Source organism: Mirounga leonina, unplaced genomic scaffold, assembly GCF_011800145.1.
Source record: "Mirounga leonina isolate KUSES-001 unplaced genomic scaffold, KU_Mleo_1.0 Mir_151, whole genome shotgun sequence".
NCBI classification, from domain to species: Eukaryota; Metazoa; Chordata; class Mammalia; order Carnivora; family Phocidae; genus Mirounga; species Mirounga leonina.
The window spans coordinates 91,960,479-91,982,612 of NW_023270377.1; the positions used below are offsets into that span (position 1 = coordinate 91,960,479).

At 34.4% G+C, this 22,134-nt stretch overlaps 1 protein-coding gene across 10 annotated transcripts in view; it reads right to left on the bottom strand.

Moving 5' to 3' along the window:
- R3HDM1 (R3H domain containing 1) overlaps window positions 1-22,134 on the bottom strand; it is a 195,647-nt gene that overhangs the window by 96,614 nt on the left and 76,899 nt on the right. For 4 of the 10 annotated variants that reach the window (XM_035008136.1, XM_035008137.1, XM_035008142.1 and 1 more), the window contains 6 exons: window positions 18,014-18,055; window positions 17,458-17,547; window positions 13,216-13,330; window positions 12,066-12,144; window positions 2,862-2,921; window positions 2,638-2,778 (listed from right to left, as the gene is read on the bottom strand). In XM_035008136.1, the coding sequence (XP_034864027.1) occupies window positions 2,638-2,778; window positions 2,862-2,921; window positions 12,066-12,144; window positions 13,216-13,330; window positions 17,458-17,547; window positions 18,014-18,055 (527 nt within the window). Of the gene's footprint in view, window positions 1-786; window positions 920-2,637; window positions 2,779-2,861; window positions 2,922-12,065; window positions 12,145-13,215; window positions 13,331-17,457; window positions 17,548-18,013; window positions 18,056-22,134 lie in introns of those variants that run through there. The other 6 variants (XM_035008143.1, XM_035008141.1, XM_035008138.1 and 3 more) reach the window with 5 other exon arrangements.

Genomic DNA, 22,134 nt, shown 5'->3' on the forward strand with positions numbered 1-22,134 from the left:
TATTTAATACTCTTGTGACTTAATAACATCTTATTATAAAATTGGAATTATTCTTTTGAAATACATGATACATAAAAATATATTTAGAGGCACAAAGAAGTCTAACCGAACCCGAGTAGATTTTTACATGTAGTTTAAATATGTATTATATAGGGACATAATGTATTGTGAATATTCCAAGTAAATATCTAAACCAAATAAACCTAAGTAATGATATCTTCAGCAAACGTGACCATATATATATTATACATAATATTCAAGTAACTCTTCTGAATATTTGTTTTAACCTAGTGAATTTTTAAAGTACTGTTTCTACATCCTGTCAAATTATGCAAAAGGAGATTTAAAAATAAGAATTATCTAAGTAAGCTGAAGAAATCTCTACTTTAAAATATACTCAGATAAGTGAAACAAGAGCAGATCTCCACACAGAGCTATGTACATAACTAGGAAGAACAATAAAAAGAGTAAAAACAATTTCATGACCAAAATGAGGAGGAAAAGACTGCTTTCTTTAGTAGGAGTTTGAAAGATTATCTATTTAGTTCTGAAGATGGCAGTATGTTATTTCTGTCACATGATTACCCTGCTTACTTTTATCAACTATTTTTGTAGCTGTTCAAAGTCATATTTTCTTCTTGAAGGAGTCTATACTTGGGTGAGAGATTCTTATTCCAACGTCAACTATAATGTTTGACCTAAGGCCTGGTAACTTTTCTAAAGCAGCTGGATTCCCACACCAAATAGCATTGGCAGGCATTTCAGCTAACCTTAAGACTGTCTTACCTCTTTCTTTTATAGATGCCTGATATTACTGCCCTGCAATCGCCAACTTCCCGCTCCATTGAGACACCCCAGTGGACACCGGGTTGTTGACATCCACAACACCACTGGTTCAAGGCTGGAGCGGGTAATTTGCCTATGAGGAAAAGGTAAGTTTGCATTTATTCAATGTGGAGCAGATCTCTAAGGTTTTCTGATTTACAACCTTCTTCATATTTCAGAAGATATAAAATAAGAATACAGTGTAACTTCAATGATCTGAATGTCTAGTTATAATTACACTACTGATCCATTCTTCTTTAAGTACATCATGAACATCTGTGTTTAGCTCAACTTTTGATGACTTTGATAAAGAGAATCCTAAAGCTTTCTGACACCATTCATAGCATTCAAATAACTGAGGTTACACTGTATCGAAAACCTTAGAGTCATCAGTCGAAATGTTAGACAAAATGCCTGCTAATGTACATGTGGTTGGGTATCCAGCAGCTCTGAGTAATGTTGAAAGGTATTGGCTAAATGAATTAGAGTTCTATTCACCTTCAATTCAGCTCAAGTCTTATGGTTACTTGAGCTATGATATAACGAATTGGGCAAAAACTAATTGATGAGGATATTTTTAAGAGTAAGGGACAAGTAGAGGAAAATTAAATCAGATTCACATTTGCAGTAGGTAAAATATAATCTCTAAAGAAAGACAAGATCCTTTTCAAAGACATCTATCTTCACTAATTTTAATTGTAGGAACAAAAATTTAAAAATACTAGGTTCCACCACTGTTATATATTTAGTTGACAAAACACCATATGAAATGGAAGAAAACCAACTTTGTTCCAGTAAACAATATGGCAGCTGTAAGAGTAAAGGCCATTATAACAGAAGGGATGTAAGTGAATTAAATACAACCATGCAAATTGAATAGTTCATAGATAAGACCCTAAGAGAAACATAGCTTCAAGAAAAGCAGAAAAATACTTAATTTTAGCATTATCTATGTCGTCTGAAGCTGACTGCTGCTCATTACCACAGACCCACTGCTGCCACATATGAAATTGATATAGAAAATGCTCCCGATAAGCAGATTACCACCAAAGTATAAATATTAGCTGAAATCAACTAGGTGCTTTAGGATTAGTTTTACAAATAGGCAGAAGAGGTACATGTTAAAATTTTAGGTACCTCTGCATTGGGCCTTTTGCTTCCAAATACCAACACTGATGATATAATTCAGCAACACTATAAGGCTATCACTTTTTAAAGCAAATGGCTCCTCTTAACTCCTTAAAAACTTTACCTCAGTCAATTATACATAGCTCAGAAGGGGGATACAACATTATGGATAATACTGTATTAATCAACAGTCCCACCTTCTTGAGATTTGTGGGATAAAGAAGCAAAACTAGAGGTTGAAAGGATGGTAACATGACGGCAGATTAATTGAATGTGAGGGTGTCAAAATCTGCCTTAAAAAGATTTTTTTTACACTGTATTAACTTGAATTAAAAAAACAAGCAAAAAACCCCAAATTTGCTTAAAGTTGGCCACAGCTTTCTGAATTACATTAACTAAAAAATCCAAGTGAATGGTTTTCAAACATTAGGACTTCTCAAGTTTTTTTGTTTTTGCGCTTTTAAACCAGTCCTTATCGATTGCCTTATTTTAGTCTAGACTGGTTCATTTTGTATCTAGTGTGCTACAATACATTTTATGTATTTTTTGGCCCTATTACATAAGGTTGTCATAACGCTTAATTAGGCTGCTAAAACGTGGAAAACCTCGGATGAAAGGTGCTGTAGAAAGATAAAGTATGGTCACATACATACTTAACAAATGCCTACATTTGTTGATACTTACATTCTTGTATTACTAGTTTTGTTTACTATGACAGACTTCCCACTCTGATCAACATTGTGGTCTAATCCAAAGTAAGCAGCTACTCTGTGTAATAGCATCCTATGGTAAGATGTCATTGGGGGAAATTTTTTACGTGGAGACCTAGAAGTAGAAGAAAAACTAATTTAGTAAGTCAGGGAGAACTATGATGACAATTTGTTTTCTTGTTAAATGTCAGGACTTACTCATTATTACCAATGAAATCTAAAATTTCTTGTTCCAATTTCAACAGCATCATTCTGTCCCTGAAACAAAATATGAAGACTCATATATAAAACTTAACACTGAAATAATCATAAATACTGAATTATTATGGCTAAATTTTTCCCTAAAAACTGCATTTTTGAGGAATATCACAAACTTGATGCCAGAATATATACATGATTTCTAAAAAAGTAATGTTTAGAAAAAAATAAGAGATTACTTTTTTTAGTTTAATTTTTTATTATGGAAAATTTCACACATACACAAATGTATGGAGAACCGTGTAATGAATTTTAATGTAGCCTTTACCCAACTTCAACAATTACCAACATGTGGCCATTCTTAAAACAGATATATTTTGATCTGCTAAGTATCACTATGTTGGAGTCTGTTCTGTAGATACATGGATAATAAGAGCATATTAATCTTTACTTCCTTAATAAAGCTGAGAAATAGCAGGAACAGACATCTTTAGTTAGGCTCATGACTTTGTTATCCTGAACTCTATAGAAACAGTACTCTAAAGAACATGCAATGCCAGTAATAACAGGAATACTCCTGTGGGAATCTAATGCTAGTATACAGATGGAATTATAGCAGAGAAGTATGAATTACATTACTAATTCTAACTCAGAAGGAGAAGCCTTTTCAAATCATTCTGTAAACTTGCATCATACATTTTTAAGACTTTGGAAATTTTTGCCATAAAAATAAAAATGAACTCAAGGCTTCCAATATGAAAAATAAATAAGGACTCTAGGGAGAACCTGCATGTGCTCCTTTAGACCACTAGGGTCCTATTTAACGCACATATGCTGTAATGAATATTAACGGTATCACTACTCCCAAAAGGACCACCTTGCTCACATACCAAGGACATGGCTCAAATGAGTGTTTTTGTGCTCACTGGGAATTTCGTGTGCATGTGAAACAAACAAACACTCTGAGAATCTTCAAACTAGAAGTAGCTTTACAGATCATTCAGTTCCGTCCCTGAATTTTTAGAGATCAAGAAAACTAGGCTGAAGTTTAATGTTTCCCTCTCAAATAAACAATACAGAGTAGAATCCTCTAACTCTAATAGGACAGAGGATGTGGTGCTCCTGCTTAAGCTGCCTGAAAGTCTATACTATACATCAGCCCTGAGTTTGACCCTCCCTCTAGTTGCAAGGAAGTCTCATAAAAACCGAGTAATATTTGATATATATATATATTTATACATTAGTTGAAAACTCAAGAGAAAAACATGTCTACCTGGTGACTTTAAACCCAAAGCTGAAAACCGGATTACACTTTAACACAAATTCTAGCAACATTCAATTCTGCCCCAAGCCTGGTTTACCTTTAGTATTCCTCATCTCAGTAAGTGGCACTTTCTTTCACCCAGCATACTGTACTAGAAGCATCTGTGGCCTGCTATAATCCTTTTTCTAATCCTCCTATGCAGTTAATTACTACTGCAAATTTTATCTGCCTTCTATTTTTCTTCTTTTTCTCACTGCTGCTACCCTGGATCCAAGCAAGCAGGATCTCTGGCTTGACTACTAGAACCGTCGTCTATTGTTTCTCTGTGTCTTCCCTTGTTCCCTCCTTATCTATTCTACCTGGAACATCCATAACCATCTTCTAAAAACACACATGTGACCACATGTTATTGCCTTGGTTAAATATTTATCATAGGCTTCCCACTGCTCTTAGGTTAAAAATAAGTATCTGTAATGGGGCCTACATTTATCTACCTCTTCAGCCTCATCTTCTGCCCCTTAATCACAAAACTCTTACCATTTTGGCTTATCTCTGTACTTGCCAAGCTTCTTCCTGTCTCTGGTTACTTGAACATGCTGTTTCCTTTGCCTAGAACAACTTTCTATATTCTTTCTTAGAATCTGTTTCTTTCACACTTTTCTTTAAAAGCATTTATCACAATTGTCATTGTATACTTATTTGGACTATATAGAGGAGCTCAACAAATGTATCCGCACGGAATCTATTAATCAAATTATTTCACTCATAAAGTCTTTTAACATTTTTTCCCCGAAGTTTTTTGGGGCGGTTGGGAAGGTTTACTTCAGATGGCTCCTCCCGACAAAAGGACCAATTTATGTAACTATAAGACCCTCTTTTCATTTAACCTTTTGAGTACAATGTATATTGAGATGAAATAATTCTAACTTTCCTGATGTATTTTATATACTTATTGTTAAAAAAAAAAAAAAAGGAATCTGAGGCAGGCAATTCATTAAGCATTCATGAAATAGTACTTTCAAGTTGGTCTTCTGTTTCACAGGTAAGTGCAAACCTATAATAAAGGTAGTAGATTAATCACTAATAAAGCCAATATGGAGGTTAAAATACACAAGTGGTAAAATAAATTATATCTATAAAAATCAGGCAAGGGGTACACAAAATAAAAGGATGTAAAATGTGGTATCATATATATATAAAATATGGGGGAGGGAAGTAAAAGTTTTGTGCTTTTAACGTAGTTAAAACTTAAGCAACCATCAACTTCATATAGACTGCTATACGTATGTTATATACGAACATAACAGTAACCACAAATCAAAAACCTAAAATAGATGCACACATAAAAAGAGAAAGGATAACACTGAAGAAACTCATCAGACCACAAGGGAAGAGAGCCAAGAGAAGAAGAAAAGAACAGAGAACTATAAAACAACCAGAAAACAAGTAACAAAATGGCTATAAGTACACACTTACCAATAATTACTTTAAATGGACTAAATGCTTCAATCAAAAGATATAGGGTGAATGAATGGATTAAAAAAAGATGATCCATCTATATACTATCTACAAATTTCAGACCTAGAGACATATGCAGATTGAAAGTGAAGGGATGGAAAAACATTTACCATGCAAATGGGAGTGGTGGGCGGGGGGGGGGGGGGGGGGAAGCCAGGTTAAGAATACTTGTATCATACAAGATAGAAAAAAAAAATGGTTTTCTGTTTTTGAACAGTGGGCAAAAGATCTGTGAAATGTTCTTCAGTGAATATATTGCTACTGAAAAGAAATTACTGTTGTCTCCATGAAAGAAAAAATTCTAACAATTTTACTAGCTACTAATAAAAATTCAGGCTTCTTTTGTTCTTTCACATGTAGATCTATGGATTGCAGAGGATTTTTTTTTATTAACATGTAACGTATTATTTGTTTCAGGGGTACAGGTCTGTGATTCATCAGTCTTACATAATTCATAGCGCCCACCATAGTACATACCCTCCCCAATGTCCATCACCCAACCACCCCATCTCTCCCACCCCCCTCCACTCCAGCAACCCTCAGTTTGTTTCCTGAGATTAAGAGTCTCTTATGGTTTGTCTCCCTCTCTGGTTTCGTCTTGTTTCATTTTTCCCTCCCTTCCCCTATCATCCTCTGTCTTGTTTCTCAAATTCCTCATATTAGTGAGATCATATGATACTTCTCTCTCTGATTGACTTAATTCGCTTAGCATAATACCCTCTAGTTCCAACCATGTCGTTGCAAATGGCAAGATTTCATTTTTTGATGGCTGCATAATATTCCATTGTGTGTGTGTGTGTGTGTGTGCGTGTATACACCACATCTTATTTATCCATTCATCTGTTGATGGACATCTAGGCTCTTTCCATAATTTGGCTATTGTGGACATTGCTTCTACAAACATTGGGGTGCATGTGCCCCTTCGAATCACTACATTTGTATCTTTGGGGTAAATACCCAGTAGTGCAATTGCTGGGTCATAGGGTAGCTCTATTTTCAACTTTTTGAGGAACCTCCATACTGTTTTCCAGAGTGGCTGCACCAGCTTGCATTCCCACCAACAGTGTAGGAGGGTTCCCCTTTCTCCACATCCTCGCCAACAACTGCCGTTTCCTGACTTGTTCATTTTAGCCATTTTGACTGGTGTGCGGTGGTATCTCACTGAGGTTTTGAGTTGTATTTCCCTGATGCTGAGTGATGTTGAGCACTTTTTCAAATGTCTGTTGGCCGTTTGGATGTCTTGCAGAGCATTTTTTATCATTATCTGGACCACATACTATTTAAACTAAGCCTCCCTGCTTAGTTTACTAAACTCTTAGTTACTAAGAAGTATAACTTATTAGAAAAATAAGGCTGGTAATCTTCCTAAATTCTTAAGATTTATACTTCCTGCCTTTTATCCACTACAGCTTAGTATATGTTTCCTGTAATATGTAATCAAGGTTAGATATTTTGGTAATGACTGTAAGTTAAAAAACTGATAACCCTTTAGAGAAGCACTGCATACAGGACTCAAACTAACAGGTGCACAAAATACTTTTCCCAAGGCATAAGGTTTTTAGCACATGAACCTAAAAGTGGGCATACTTATTGAAATTATTGTACACTCTTTTAAAGGGAACCAATGTAAGCTATTATTTTATTTTATTTTATTAAAGATTTTATTTATTTATTTGACAGAGAGAGACACAGTGAGAGCAGGATCACAAGCAGGGGGAGAGGGAGAGGGAGAAACAGGCTTCCCGCAGAGCAGGGAGCCCAATGCGGGGCTCGATCCCAGGACCCTGGGATCATGACCTGAGCAGAAGGCAGACGCTTAACGACTGAGCCACCCAGGTGCCCCTGTATGCTGTCTATTATTTTAAAAATAAGAAGAACAGGGATCTCAATCAAACCAATCAATAAGCTATTACCTAAGGTTAAAATGAAGGGGAAAAAATCTTTTAGTTATCAGTGTTCTAGCCATTATACCAGAAATAACTTTAGAGAAACTGTACACAGCTGGTAATATCAGTGGCAAATAAAAAAAAACCCAGAAAACAATAATGCCTCTATCTGACCACCCCCTTTCCCAATATCCACATGAGCCTGGCCAAACATTTACAATAAATAAATAAAATAAACATTACTTCCAATAAAAGCAATTTTAGAAATTAAAACAGAACTATTATATGACATTCCCCAGAGCAAACCAAATTACTTTTAAAATACCCATTCTCAGGATTAATCCAAAAGTTTCTCCCCTCCATTAGTTATGTAACACAGTTGCCTGTATTATCCATATTTCTTTACTACACATGGAATTTACACAAAATGGTATAAAATCAATACAAAAATAGGTAGAAGATCATGTCACTGAGTATAATTTCTATCAAAGTCAATTTTAGGTTCTTAGGTTCTAATTCAGCAATGACTAGTTAACATAGCCTCTGCAAATACTTTTTGCAATAAGAATTACTGATAAATTATTTTACATTTGGAGCTAAGTTTATTTATTTGGCTAAGAATAAGATAAAAATTTTATGATCAGAAGAAAAATTTTGAAATGAAACATTGAATTTTTATATTACTAAAAATAAATCTGCTTAAAATCTAGCAGAACTCTCTGAGCAATATTGAATCTTGAAAGTTTTACTGGAAACCTGTCATACTTACTACTACTTTTGTACCATGTACATCTGGCAATAATAATTGTGTGTTTCATTGAGAGAACACTGAGTCATTAATTAAGCAAATTTTATTTCTCACAAAAATTTAACATTTGCTACAACTTTCTAAAAGTCTTTTTTTTTTTTTTTTTTTAAAGATTTTATTTATTTATTTATTTGAGACAGAGAGCATGAGAGGGAGGAGGGTCAGAGGGAGAAGCAGACTCCCTGCCGAGCAGGGAGCCCGATGTGGGACTCGATCCCAGGTCTCCAGGATCATGACCTGAGCCGAAGGCAGTCGCCCAACCAACTGAGCCACCCAGGCGCCCTTGCTACAACTTTCTAAACCACACTGACATTAGTAATAACTTATACACTAGCCATTACATGAATTATTCACTTACGTTTATTCAAATATAAATGCATACACAGAAAAAAAATAAAGTACTGATACATGCTACAACATGGAGGAAACCTGAAAATATTATGCTACGTGAACGAAGCCAGTCCACAAAAGACCACATACACATGATTTCATTCCTATGAGATATCCAAAACAGGAAAATCTATAGAGATATAAAGTAGATTAGAGCTCAGAGCATAGGAAGATGAGAGCTAAAGAATACATGGTTTGTTTTTGGAAAGATGAAAAAATTCTAAAATTGACTGTAGTGATGGCTACATATATCTGTGGGTATAATAAAACCATTAAATTGTATACTTAAAAATATATATGCAGATAACTTTAAAATTTTTGCATTTGTAGAAGAAAACAGAGAACTTACAATAGAAAGATATTTTGGGATGTATAAAAATAGACTTCTAATTGTTGTCCCTACCAAGGTCTCTCCTACAGGTTCAGTGCAAAGAAAAATTCTGCCTTTCTAGCATCCTATTTTGTTTCATGGAAATTAGCTACGCGTTTTCTACCTTCCCCCTTATTCCTCAACCCGCTGAGTTCTGGTTTCCACCATCCCACCGCAAATGGAACAATTTATTAAAATAGCCAGCAATTTCCTAATTTCTCAACCTAGTAGGCTGATTTTGGTACTTCTATTTTCAAGTCCCTGTGTTATTTTATCTTTCATGAAACAGCTCCTGGCTTCTGACCCCCTGGCTAACTTCATTTTTCTTGAGACAGAAAAAGAGGGTGGGGGGGGAGGAGCGGGGAACGACAGCAGGAGAGGGAGAAAGAGATAGAATCTCAAGCAGGCTTCAAAACCAGGGTGGAGTCTGACGAGGGGCTCAACCTCGTGACCTTGAGATCATGACCTGAACAGAAATCAAGAGTCAGATGCTTAACGAATGAGTCACCCAGGCCGCCACTCCCTGCCCCAGCTAAGACAAATGTTCTCATGATTGTTCTGCTTTTAAGACTTAAGTCTCTTCCTTTCTCATCTACCTTGTTTATGCTGTCTTTCCACAGAATTTTATCCTTGTCATTTAATCCATCTCTCAGGGCAAACACATCCTTCTCAAGCTCCATCTCTACTAGTGACTCCCAAATCTATTACTTGAGTCAGGCCCATTTACTTGAAAACCAGAGCTTTTTAATTTTGGACAGATCTCATCTCCTGATTTTTCATCAGGCACCTCAAACTATACTTATTTATAACAGAACATGCCCTATTCCATTCAGGCCTGCTCCTTACTCACTTTCGCAGTTAATGGGGCTGTCAGCCTAGCCAGAAACCTAGTAGCTATTCTGTTCTACCATATCACACCACTACCATGGTACTTCCTAAGTATCTTTCTCTTTTCTTCCCTATGGTCTCCTAGCCACACTCCTTGTTTGTGGTATTGGTCCCTCACTGCCAAAGTAATCTTTCTAAAATGCACATCTGATTATGGCATTACCCTATACAAAATCCATTAATTATTCTTCAATTTAGCATGTCAAACTCAGTACTTAAATGGTACACTATTGACATTTCAAAAAAGACTATTTTTCACTGTTCCTTACTGTCTTAAAGATCTTTTTTAGCATCCTTGGCTTCCCAGTAGCACTCCACACTCACTGGGACTCACCACCCCATAATGTTGGTACAATCTTAGGTCAAGGACAAATGGAAACGGGCTGTCTTCATACCTTACCAACACCTTCCCCATCACTTTCTAGAATCACCTGCTATATGCCTCCCTGCTGGAGCCAGAATGTACAATCCCGCACAGTAGTGTGTGAGAAAGGAAGTATACTACTCACACACTACTGTATCTTGTCAATGCATGTGTAGACGCATTGCCTAGAATGCCTTTCTAGAATGCCTTTTTCATGCTTCTCTATACGGAGAGCTTCTACTTAATCTAGAATGCCTTTCTCATGCTTCTCTATACGGAGAGCTTCTACTTAATCTAGAATGCCTTTCTCATGCTTCTCTATACGGAGAGCTTCTACTTAAAGCACTGTGAATTCAAGGCTCAGCTCAGGCATACATTTTCAGTGAAGTCTTCCCATATCCTTTCAAAACGAGGTTGAGGCCTCCTCCCTGGATTTTTATAAAACTCCAAAAACTTCTTGAACAACATCAATTCTCTTTTGTTTTTTAAAAAAATTTTCTGTATTTATTTGACAGGGAGAGAGAGAGTACACAAGCAGTCGGAGCGGCAGAACCAGGCTCCCCACACCTCAATTCTATTTCAATTATATATCATGTCTTTTTTTCTAGCTCAGAAATGGTGAATACTTTAGGGTAGAGATTATATCTTCTTTATCTTTATATCTACTATTTTTTAGCACAACGTTTGGAACATGACAGATGCTCAGTAAATGCTCGTTCAATGAACTAATGAATTAATTGTTCTATTGGGACCACTGAGGAATAAACTTGAACTGAAGAAGTTATGTAGACTTGTCTTATCTTCTTCCTCACTCCATACTATATACTCCTTCAGCCCTTTTTACAAGGAGACCACTTTTCATTTTGGTGGTTCTCTTTTTGGCATTTATGTTAAATGTAAAATAGAAAACCCAGATGATACTGACTACAATAAATCCTGAATGAAAATAAAGATTATCTTGAAGCATGACATAAGCCTCAGTGAGACTAAAGAGAATTATTCCTGTTTTCTTCCATGTGCATATACCCAAAGAAACTGTTTTACTTTCATTTTAGTGTATGTTAAAAAACTATCACTCCAGGAAGCTAACATCTAGAAGAGGGATTCTCAACCTTGGAGTCTTCTACCCCATGGACGTGTATTTTGTAGATAAGCCTTTTTGTGGGGAGAATGCCACAAAGGGGTCAATGACCTACCAGAAAGTTAGAGTCTATTTATTAGTACCATGGCAATACAAAGGGTTTCACAGTGACCCACATAAGGACCTTAAAAATCTATGGGTTGAAGGTTAACACCTGAGAAGGAACAAAAATTCTGCATTTAGCTAAGTTCAAAAACCATTATAAATGAATACACCAAGTTCTTATGTGGTTGAGAGTATTATTACAAGGGAAGTTTTTTCTTTTTCTTTTCCATGATTCATGATTACCTCTCTACCTCAATTAAGAGCCAAAATATCTTGGTGATTCTGTATTTCCAAAAATTCCTACAAAAAGGATGAGTTATTTTTATATCATGGGACATGAATAATGCAAAGAACTATTTATACATGTTCATATAGTAGACCAACAACATCTTAGCCCTAAGAAACTAAAATGTTTCTGGTGTTCTTCAAACACTGTAATCTTATTCTAATATTCTAACTCAGTAATGAAAACAAACATAGCAAAATTATGGTACTCTAAGCAATGTAAACCTTATAAATTTAATTTTTACCTGGGATTGTTTTTTAATGTATTTACTAAAAATTCATGTAGATCTATGCCAGTTGAATCAGTGTATTCTTGACTGGAATCTAAAAAACAACAACACAAAAACCCAGTATAAAGCTGTTTGAAAACAAATCCCTTTCCCTTTCACACATGATGCATAATCTTAAATGAGATGCCCCACATGGGAAAAAAACTGACAAATTAGGAAAAGGGAATTTATGATGAACTCAGATGACCACAAGCTTTCTATTCCCATATAATAAACATGACATCGATTTATATAACTGCATGTACATGCATGTTCTTAAAATTTTTTCTCATATGTGCCAGTTTAATTTACTCTAAATTCTTTAAAGACCCTTTTATATACACACAATTCTCGTGATTAAAAATGCCTCCTTGAGTGAAAAATTAGAATGAGTTAAATCATCTACAATTAGTGCAAATTAAGACAGCTTAGTTCAGTTATGAATATACGTAGAGGCAATAATTTGGAGTTAGGTAGGAATTCTAGTTCTGAAAGAATATTTAATTAGATTTGATCAAGTCTATCACCAAAGGCTTGCTTTCAAAATAGTTTTTCAGACTACACATGCATAGTTTTGCATATTTAAGTTCTTCCCCCTAAATGTAATATACTTATGCTGTTTATAATACCGGCCAATGTAACTGGGTTTATAAATCAAAGAAGCATTTTTATTGACTTGCAATGCTAGATGATGGTGGAGTTCCTTGAAACTGATTATGAAAGATAAACATTCTGGGTTTCCAAGAATATTCTTACTGGATACTGAATATTTTGGCATCAGATCGTTGTATCATAAAGAATTAAAGAGTAGTATTATTTTTAGCGGAATCAAGTATTCAAATTATAGTGATTCCAGTATTCCATTATGAGACCAATAAGAGGTCAAGACAGTTACCTGCCTCAGTGATTCTGGTGTATGTTGCAGTTTTTTGGCTGAAGCATCTTACTGATGTTCAGATTTGTGTTGCCATTTTGCCCAGATGAACAAATATTTTATCATCCCTTCAGTCTGTTCTGTTAGCATTTTTACTACAGATATACTATTTTTAATTTTTCTGGGGGTAAAGGATGGAATTATTGATATTAAAATTAAAATTTTGTTTGAAAACAGAAATAAATCGCAAACCTCTTGATAACATTTTTCTGGGCAACTTATCACTGGCTTTTTCTTTTTCTGCTTCATCTTTTGAGGGCTTCTCCTCTTTTTCAAATGATTGCGTTAACTGGATCTGAATTTTCTCCTGTTGGAAGGCAAAATCAGTTATAAATGAAAATATAAAGCAATTTAGTTAATACCATACATTTTATTTCTTGAGTAACACAAAACTGTATAGGAGGAAAGGGACACAGTTTTTATGTTATCCAATTAGATTCTTCAAACTGGAATACAACTTAATATTTTTATTTTTATCTAAGTCTAGACAGTAACAATGTTTTGAGTTGAATATATCAATTGAAACATATCCTCAAAATTACTTCAGAGAACGTAAGTATTTTCCACATTACTCTGAAGATATCTACTTATGAAACCCCTAGAGAGTCAGAAGCAAGGTCTTCTTAACCTATTTTTGTACTGGAGAAGCCACAGCCAAACAAAGAAATAATTATCATCAATTATGACAATACGAACAAATGACAAGTCAATACTTAAAAAATAATTTTTTGAGTATCCATTATTATCTCATACTCCTCCATTCTCTTAACATAAAAATGTAAGTAAAACTTTCCAAAACCAAATCCACACAACTGATTATCTTTAATTTATGATTTACACATTACTGTTCCTCCTTCAATCACCACAAAGTTTTAGAAAGGTTTCAAACAAGATTGTTTTCCTCCTGGATATGTAATATTTAACTGTGAAGTGATCACATTCTATAAAACTGAAAAGGAGAAGGAATTCTACATTCCATTTCAAAAATAGTGTCATTACATATAATTTCAGAACCCAAAGAAATTGTTGGAAATGAATTCACATAACCTAAAAAGGCAAAAAAAAAAAAAAAAAAAAATCAAATCACATTGCTCTGTTTATTCAGGCAAAGTTATAAAGGTAGAATCACTTCCAGACCAGTTCTACTAATGCTAGAGGTATGATCTATTTGTAGACTAAATGATACTATTCTTTAGTGATGAAAAACTCTGATCAGATAATTACTTCACTTTTCTGGGCGATAGCTGTGGTGGAAATAGGTCTAATAAGTCAACATCAAAGGGGATATAAATTTCAGGAGTTGAACTTGAAACCACAAGAATTTTATTAACCTTTTTTTCCCCCCACATAATTTTTTTGAAATAATATTTGGCAGAATTTCAGATCATATATATATATATGTATGTATTTTTTCCTATAGGGTTGGTGACTGCTATTTTTATCTCCTTTTACTTCTGCTTCCCATTCTACTTCAGTTCAAATTTGTACTTAGAATACAGGGCAAAAGCTCTGCATGGCAATTTTTATTAGAATGATGGAATACTTGCTTTATGCCCTTCCTTTATCTTGCTTACTAAACTTCATATATTAAACAACTTCATATATTCATCAACTGGTAATAAGTCATTTTTCTCATTATAACTCGTTTTCTAAGCTTTCCTTATTCTATTCCTAAATGTAAAACAGATACTTAAAAACGAATCCCAGAACTATGTTTCAGAAGTAGAATATTACAGAAGTTTTCCTGACTTATAAATTCTACTCCTACTCAAGAATAATCTATGGAATACTGGTTGGAAGAAAAGATTTCACATTCAGACCTTCACTAAAAGGAACTTCCATTATCAAATTTCATTGCTAAATTCCCTTCCCAAAGCCCTACATTTTAATTACAGATACTAAATTATTTTATCAAGATGAAATGTATTTAAAAATCCAGTAGGCTTCATACATTGAGGCCTTGTTTTCGGTTGGTACTGAGGCCTTGTTTTTAGTAGCAAATGAGACATATTTTAAACTCAGTAGTCCTTTTAAATGAACTCTTCTGACTATAAATAACTGGAAGGATAGCAACATCTCCATAGGAAGCTGTAACTCCTTTACTCTTCACTCTGTCATTGAAATCTGTTATTGAGGTCACTTGCCTCTCATAAGCTCTCATCAGACACAAGTGACATTTCTCTTTTAATTGCCTCTCAATCTTTTGAATAATGAGTTTTATTCCAAATTAATTCCTCAAAAATCACATTCTGAAGCAGGCATTATTAGTTGGAAAGTGTCTCTACTGCCAAGAATTAGATACTACCACATTTCATGAGAAATAGTTCATTTTCTAATTCCTGTTCAGGTGCAATTTAGTTAACTCAAGGCTTGGAAGAAGACAACTTTCTACTAAAAGGAATATCTTTTGCTCAGAAAGAATAATAATGGATTATTATCTGAAAAGAAAAAATTTATTGTATCCAAGAGAAACTGAGAAAGAACCTATTAAGTGGAATACTGAACTCTGGCATAAATACCTTATTCATTTTTCACATGCTATAAACTCAGCTTTTTGAACTTTATATAAACACAAAAATTATTATCTCTGATCAATAATATATGTATTAATATACAACATACAATCCTGATATTTTTTCTCATATAAATTTTCACTAGGCATATTTATGTAGCACTGTGAGAATTTTCCCTCTAATATTTTTCAGATCAGGTTAAAATGTACTGAATAAGACCTAAGATCACATTACACTTTTTCTCAAAAAGTATGTACTTTTTCCATATTAACAGTCTTATGAATGCCTGACCCTTCTCATTTTCTCAATATCCTTGGATTAATTCCATGAGGCTAAGATGATGAAACATTTTGGACAGCGGAATGAAGAAATGAATTTTCAAAAAACGTTACAATATCCACTGCTCCACCTTGTAGAGGTGTACTGTTTACTCTGACTTGTACAATATAACTTTTAAAATTGCTATTAAAAAAAAATTTCATTCATTTCTTCCAAAGGGTGCCATAACTCTTCAGCCTTGTCAACAACCATGTAAAAGCCAAAGGTTAACATTTAAAAATGTTCTCCAGGCAATAATTCTTAATAAAGTATTTTGATTATATTTCAGCTTCTTGCTAGAAAGTCCATTATTTTATTACTAAAGTGTATCTACTTTATAGAATATACAGTTATCTTCTAACCATGTAGTTAAATTTTAAATAAAAATCACAAATTTTGAATCCCATGTTCCTGACACTTGAACAAATTTCAAAGGAAACGAATTTGTATATATTCTTCATTGACAATAAATAATTTATTTTCAAAACCTTCCTTTTCTTGTATTTTGGAAACAAAGAAGTGAAGTATTTTTAAAGAACCCAACACATTCTAAATATGTGACAACTATCTTCAATATCTATAGGTGGGTTTTGAGGGTATAAGCTTCTAAATCAAGGTAAAGCACAACAGTCTTTTTTTGAATAAATGTACAATTGGCATTTATTTAAAAAAAAAAAGATGTACAACCTGCCATGGTCATTTTTTTCCTTCCTCTTTTTAGTCATAGTTTCTTAAATAACCATGAAGCTGCTTTAGTTCTTTGAAAATGGATTATTGGGATGTAAGGGGATATCAGACATGATATATCCTTAAGAAGTAGAACAAAGCACAAACAGGCAAAATTATCACACTTGATAAAAGCATTGGTAGAGGGTCCTAAAATATTTATCTATAAATGTCCAAAGGTAACATGAGACAAAGATCAATGCATAGCTGAGATTATTAGAAAAGTAAAGCCATAGCATTAAAAAGAATACAAAAGGCAAACTGAACCATTTGCTTGAACCTCAGTTGTTCAGTATTTTACAAGCACAAACAGAAGAGAAATTAGAAGTATTAAACTATTACAGCCAACCTAACTAGAAAACTGGCTTCACCATGCATTCAGGTTAATAAGTAAAATAATACATCAAGCCAAAGTCTTGGGTAGTCTCTCCTCTTCACACACAAGCAGTAAGTGTTTAACAAATTTATAAAAGCCAAAATCAAAAGGGTAAATTTCACCACAATTACATTCAGTCTAAGTACTACTTTAATATTTTATAACTTTTCAATAATAATTTATAATCCCTTAAAGTCATATTCCCAGTTAAGTATATAATCCCTACATTTTTCCAGAGAGAAGCTACTGCACTAAGCCTTAGATTGAAGTAATAAGGTTTTTCCACCTTTTCATGTGTATCTTCAGTAGCAAGTATTATGAAATCAGTTTCACTCATTAAAAATAAAACAAACGAATGAAAACACATACATAATGCACACACATGCATATACAACTTTTATTTAACCTTATGAAAAAGTATTCTCCAGGAAGCAGGTTACTGCACCATGTCTTTAAATAACAATTTTGTTTTGTTTTGTTTTTGTTTTTGTTTTTTTTTACCTGGTTCTCCTGTGATATCTCTGCTGTAGGGGGTGGTGGAGATTCTTCACACACTGCAAGGCTCCGAACTAGCTTTAACTTTGAGCTTGACTAAAGAAAAGTATTTAAAATTAACACTACATTTCACAAATCTAGGGCATATCCAAAAGCCCCCTAGAGTTTCTTAGAAAGTTTCTTTATAGTTTCTGCCATGTATAAAAGTAGGTGAAATGTACAAGTTAAATATATCATTAAATATCACAAAACCCTTTGTTAAAAGTGAAAACAAATAACTGCAGTTTCGAAAACTGTAGCAATAGCAAGAATGGGACTAATTCTAATTTCAAAACCCAAAGAATGGTAAGAAAGCCATTTTCTCTATAGAGAACCATTAAAGATATAAAAGCAATGCACAAAAGCGACTAGGCAAGACAAAAATCCCAAATAAAACAAAATAAGCTTTCTGCCCCAAACAAAATATGACAAAACTAAACTGAATGCAGTGCTGTATGAAAACAAGAATTCATCAAGCATGAAGGAAGGCCCTTGGCATGCCAGCACAAAATATTTACTATACCTTAGACCTTTTTCCTGTCTGTCCAAATGACTGCAATGGCCGCTGAACACACAAGAAAGATTTGTATTAAATATCATACCGAAACAGAGAGTTTGTTGCTTAATTCATAATCCTAAACCACAGAGAAACTACCTGCACAAAGTACTGGAAATGAGGAAATCAAAGTTGGTTTTAAGTAAAAAAGTATTGATTCCTCCCAGAAGTACACTTGCGGAAGATTCTCTAAAATCATTCTGTGGGTTGGTATTTTCTTTAAGTCAGCAAATGGCCACAATTCTCATGTTAACTGAGCTAAATGGAACTTGTAAGGTAACTTAGGTAGTACCAAAATCAAATACACTTCTTAAGTTATTTTATAACACATGATACTTTAAGATTAGGAAACACACACACACACACACACACAAAACCCTGAGGCATTTTAAGTAGCTGCACTTAGAAAAGTTCCAAACTTATTAAGAAGAATGTTTCAAATGCACATCGAGTCAGAGTACAACCATCTATCTATGGCGTCTTTTCAACACTGTAAGAAGTTCACCACCAGTTTATTAGTGATGGAATCCTATTTGCCTGGTCTAGGGTAAGACAGTGAAGCAGAAATGAAGAAAAGAGGGCAGAGTTACAATGTGCATGTTCATTCAGCATGACTGTAAGATTGTCAATCACATGACTGGGACACCTGCTGGGGCAACCAGCTGTAGTTTGTGATACCAGGTTTTGGTTTGGGAAAGCAGCTGAAGTGTCTGTGAAATAGAGCCAGATAGGTTTTAAACACACTTTACCACCTCCAATCTACCTCTCTAACCCCAATACCAGACAGGTATCTATCATTCATACATATTAAAAGCAAGAAGCTAGCTTGGTACCAAACATGAAACATTAAAAAAAAAAAGTCCTTAATATCTAGATTAGCATGCTTGACCTATGAAAAAAAGCCACCATTTCATTCTAACATCCACGAAAGCCTTCTGTAAAACCAACAGAAATGAGAATCTGCAGTAACAGTGTGTCCTGTCCCCCATTTTGTGCCCAAAGTTCTTGAAAGATAAGCAGCATTGTATTTTGGGGATTTTGTCCCTGGATTATGCATACTACAAATTTAGCAGTGACAACAAAAGGAAAATAGATAAAATAAAGAAAAATTACTTTCCATGTCTTACAGAGAAGGAAGCAGCACGTAAGTGCATTCAGATGCACACATCAGTGCTCCCTACGAGAGCTTCTACATGTCAGGACTGTCCTCTGTTCCCATTTACTTTCTTTAATTTGGTCAAGAGGATTTCTAACAGTCTAAACCCCCCAATTTAAAAAGTTATGCTACATAATGGAGTGAGGGCTTACAGGCAAAAAGGTGGGAGAAATCAAAAGATGAATACTAGAAAATGCACAAAAGTAAATGAGTTCCAAGGCATTAGAAGAAAAAAGAATTTGTAACTTACTCCCATCCTCGGTCATTCCTTATAATTCTAAATATCAGGGGTATAAAACTTTCTATTAAAAAATTTTAAAATAAAAGAGATGAGGAATTGGCAAATACAAGCTGTATTTCCTATGCAGGAGGATTGAATTTAAATCTCTAGCTTTGCTTATAAGTAGGTGATCCTGGTCAAATTTTTCAGTTTATTCTCATCTGTATAAAAGCTCATAGTATTTGTACTAGTTTTCAAGGCTCTTGAATAGGTTCATTAAAAGGCAGATTTAAAAAAGGGGTTTTGTAAAACCTAAAGCACTATATATATGTAATAGGTTATTAAAGGTTAGGAATCTAGCCTGTCAGAAGACCAATGTCCTACTTCTGCTCACTAGCCATAAGATTTAACTTAAAAAAAAAAAAAATTAAGTGAGGCTACTGTATGTTACTCCTATAGTAATGATTTATAGTTTTCACAGACTTATACATGCATTCACCAGCTCAGTTTTAATTCTGTAGGAACCTCTAATGACAATGAAGATGAAAAGAAAATAGAGAGGTAAAATTATCTCAGTGTGACTTCATTTAATTAACATGTTCTGAGTTCCTGCTTATATACAAGACACTGCCAGGCACTGGGGCTACACAGATAAGTAAGACAGTTCTGGTCTCAAGAATCTCATAGTCCAAGTTCAGAATTACTAAACAGTCAAGCAGAACCCAAGACCTTCAGAACCTCAGTCTAGTACACTTTACATCAGACCTATAAAAAACCTTCTTGTGGATCAAATACTCTCTGTGGCAGAGAGAACACTAAAGATGGCTTCCCCAAACTCCCATCCCCTGATTATTTAATCAAACTCCAATCTAAGTATAAGTAAGGCTGTGAAGGGGGTTTTATAGATGTAATTAAAATCCCAAATAAATTGATGTTAAGATACAGAGATAACTCAGTTGGGTCTGATCCAATCAGGAGAGCCCTTTAAAAGTCGAAAGTTTACTTTAGTTGGGAGCAGAAAGGCAAGTCAGAAATAAAGGGTGAGAAGGAAATGACACACCATTGCTGGCTGCCAAGATGGAGAGGCCGTGGGAGGACTGTAGGCAGGCTCTAGGAGCAGAGTGGCCCTTGGCTGAGAAGTCAGTCAGGAAACGTGGATCTCAGACTTACAGCTAGCTGTGAGGAACTAAGTTATGCCAGCAATTGGAATGAGCTTGGAAGCAAATTCTTCTCCCAAGTCTTCAGATGAGGGCCCAGCCTGGCCAACACCTTGGATTTTGGCGTTGTGAAACCCTAGACAAAGAACTTGGCTGAGCCCAACTTAGCTTCTAATCTACAGAACTGTGAGTTGACAAGGGGATGTTCTTTTAAGCATCTAAGTTTATAGTATATGCTATGCTGCAACAGAAAACTAATACACTACTACATAAGTAGATTATAACCTGCCAAAGTGGCATTACTCAATAAAAATCAGTTATAATTTCACTTCAAATAGCAAAGAACTGAAATTACATAATATATACACAAGAACAAAGCAGAGAAAACAAGTTCTGTTTATTAAAGTAAATAGTCTTTGTTTTATATTTTGGTATCAATTTGGCAGCCAGATTTGGCTGTAATAGGAATACAATTTCTTAAAAAATGTATCTTATTACTTAAAGCATGCTTTAACTTTTTCCCATTTTTTTAACCAGAAAAATACACACAAAATTTACCATCTTAACAATTAAGTATACAGTTCAGTAGTATTAAATACATTTATAATGTTGTACAACCATCACTACCATCCACATCCATAATTTTTTTCATCTTGTAAAACTGAAACTCTATACCTAATTATATATAACTCCCATTCTCCTCTCCCCACAGTCCCTGGCAACCACCATTCTTCTTTGTCTTAATGTTCTATTTGAAGTACTTCATGTAAGTAGAATCATACAGTATTTGCCTTTTGTGATTGGGTTATTTCATTTAGCATAATGACCTCAAGATTTATCCATGTTATAGCATACTGCAGAATTTCCTTCCTTTCTAAGGCTGAGTAATATTCTATTGTATGTATACACCAAAGTGTGCTCATCCGTTCATATGTTGATGGATGCATTTGGGTTGATTCAATGTTTCAACTATTGTGAGTAATGTTGCTAAGAATAAGGGCATACAAATATATATTCAAAATTCTGCTTTCAGTTTTTTTGGGGTTATATACTTAAAAGTAGAATTGCTGGGCTATATGGTAATGCTATTTTTAATTTTTTGAAGAACTGCTATACTGTTTTCCATAGTGGCTGTCCCATTTTAAATTCCCACCAAGAGTGTACAAGGTTTCAATTCCTCCACATCTCTGCCAACACTTGTTTTTGGTTTTTGATATCCATCCTAATGGGTGTGTGAGGTAGTATCTCACTGTAGTTTTGATTTGCTTTTCCCTAATGATTAATGATGATGTGTATCTTTTCATGTACTTATTGGCCATTCACAGATCTTCTTTAGCGAAATGTCTATTCAAGTCCTTTGCCCATTTTTGAATACAGTCGTTTCATAGTTGTGTTTTTAGGAATTCTTTATATATTCTGGTTATTAATCACTTGTCAGATACACGATTTACAAATGTTTCCTCCTATGGGTTGCCATTGCCTTTTTACTCTGTTGACAATGGCTTTTAATGCACACTTTAAAAGAATCTTCATGAAGTCCAATTTGTCTTTTTTT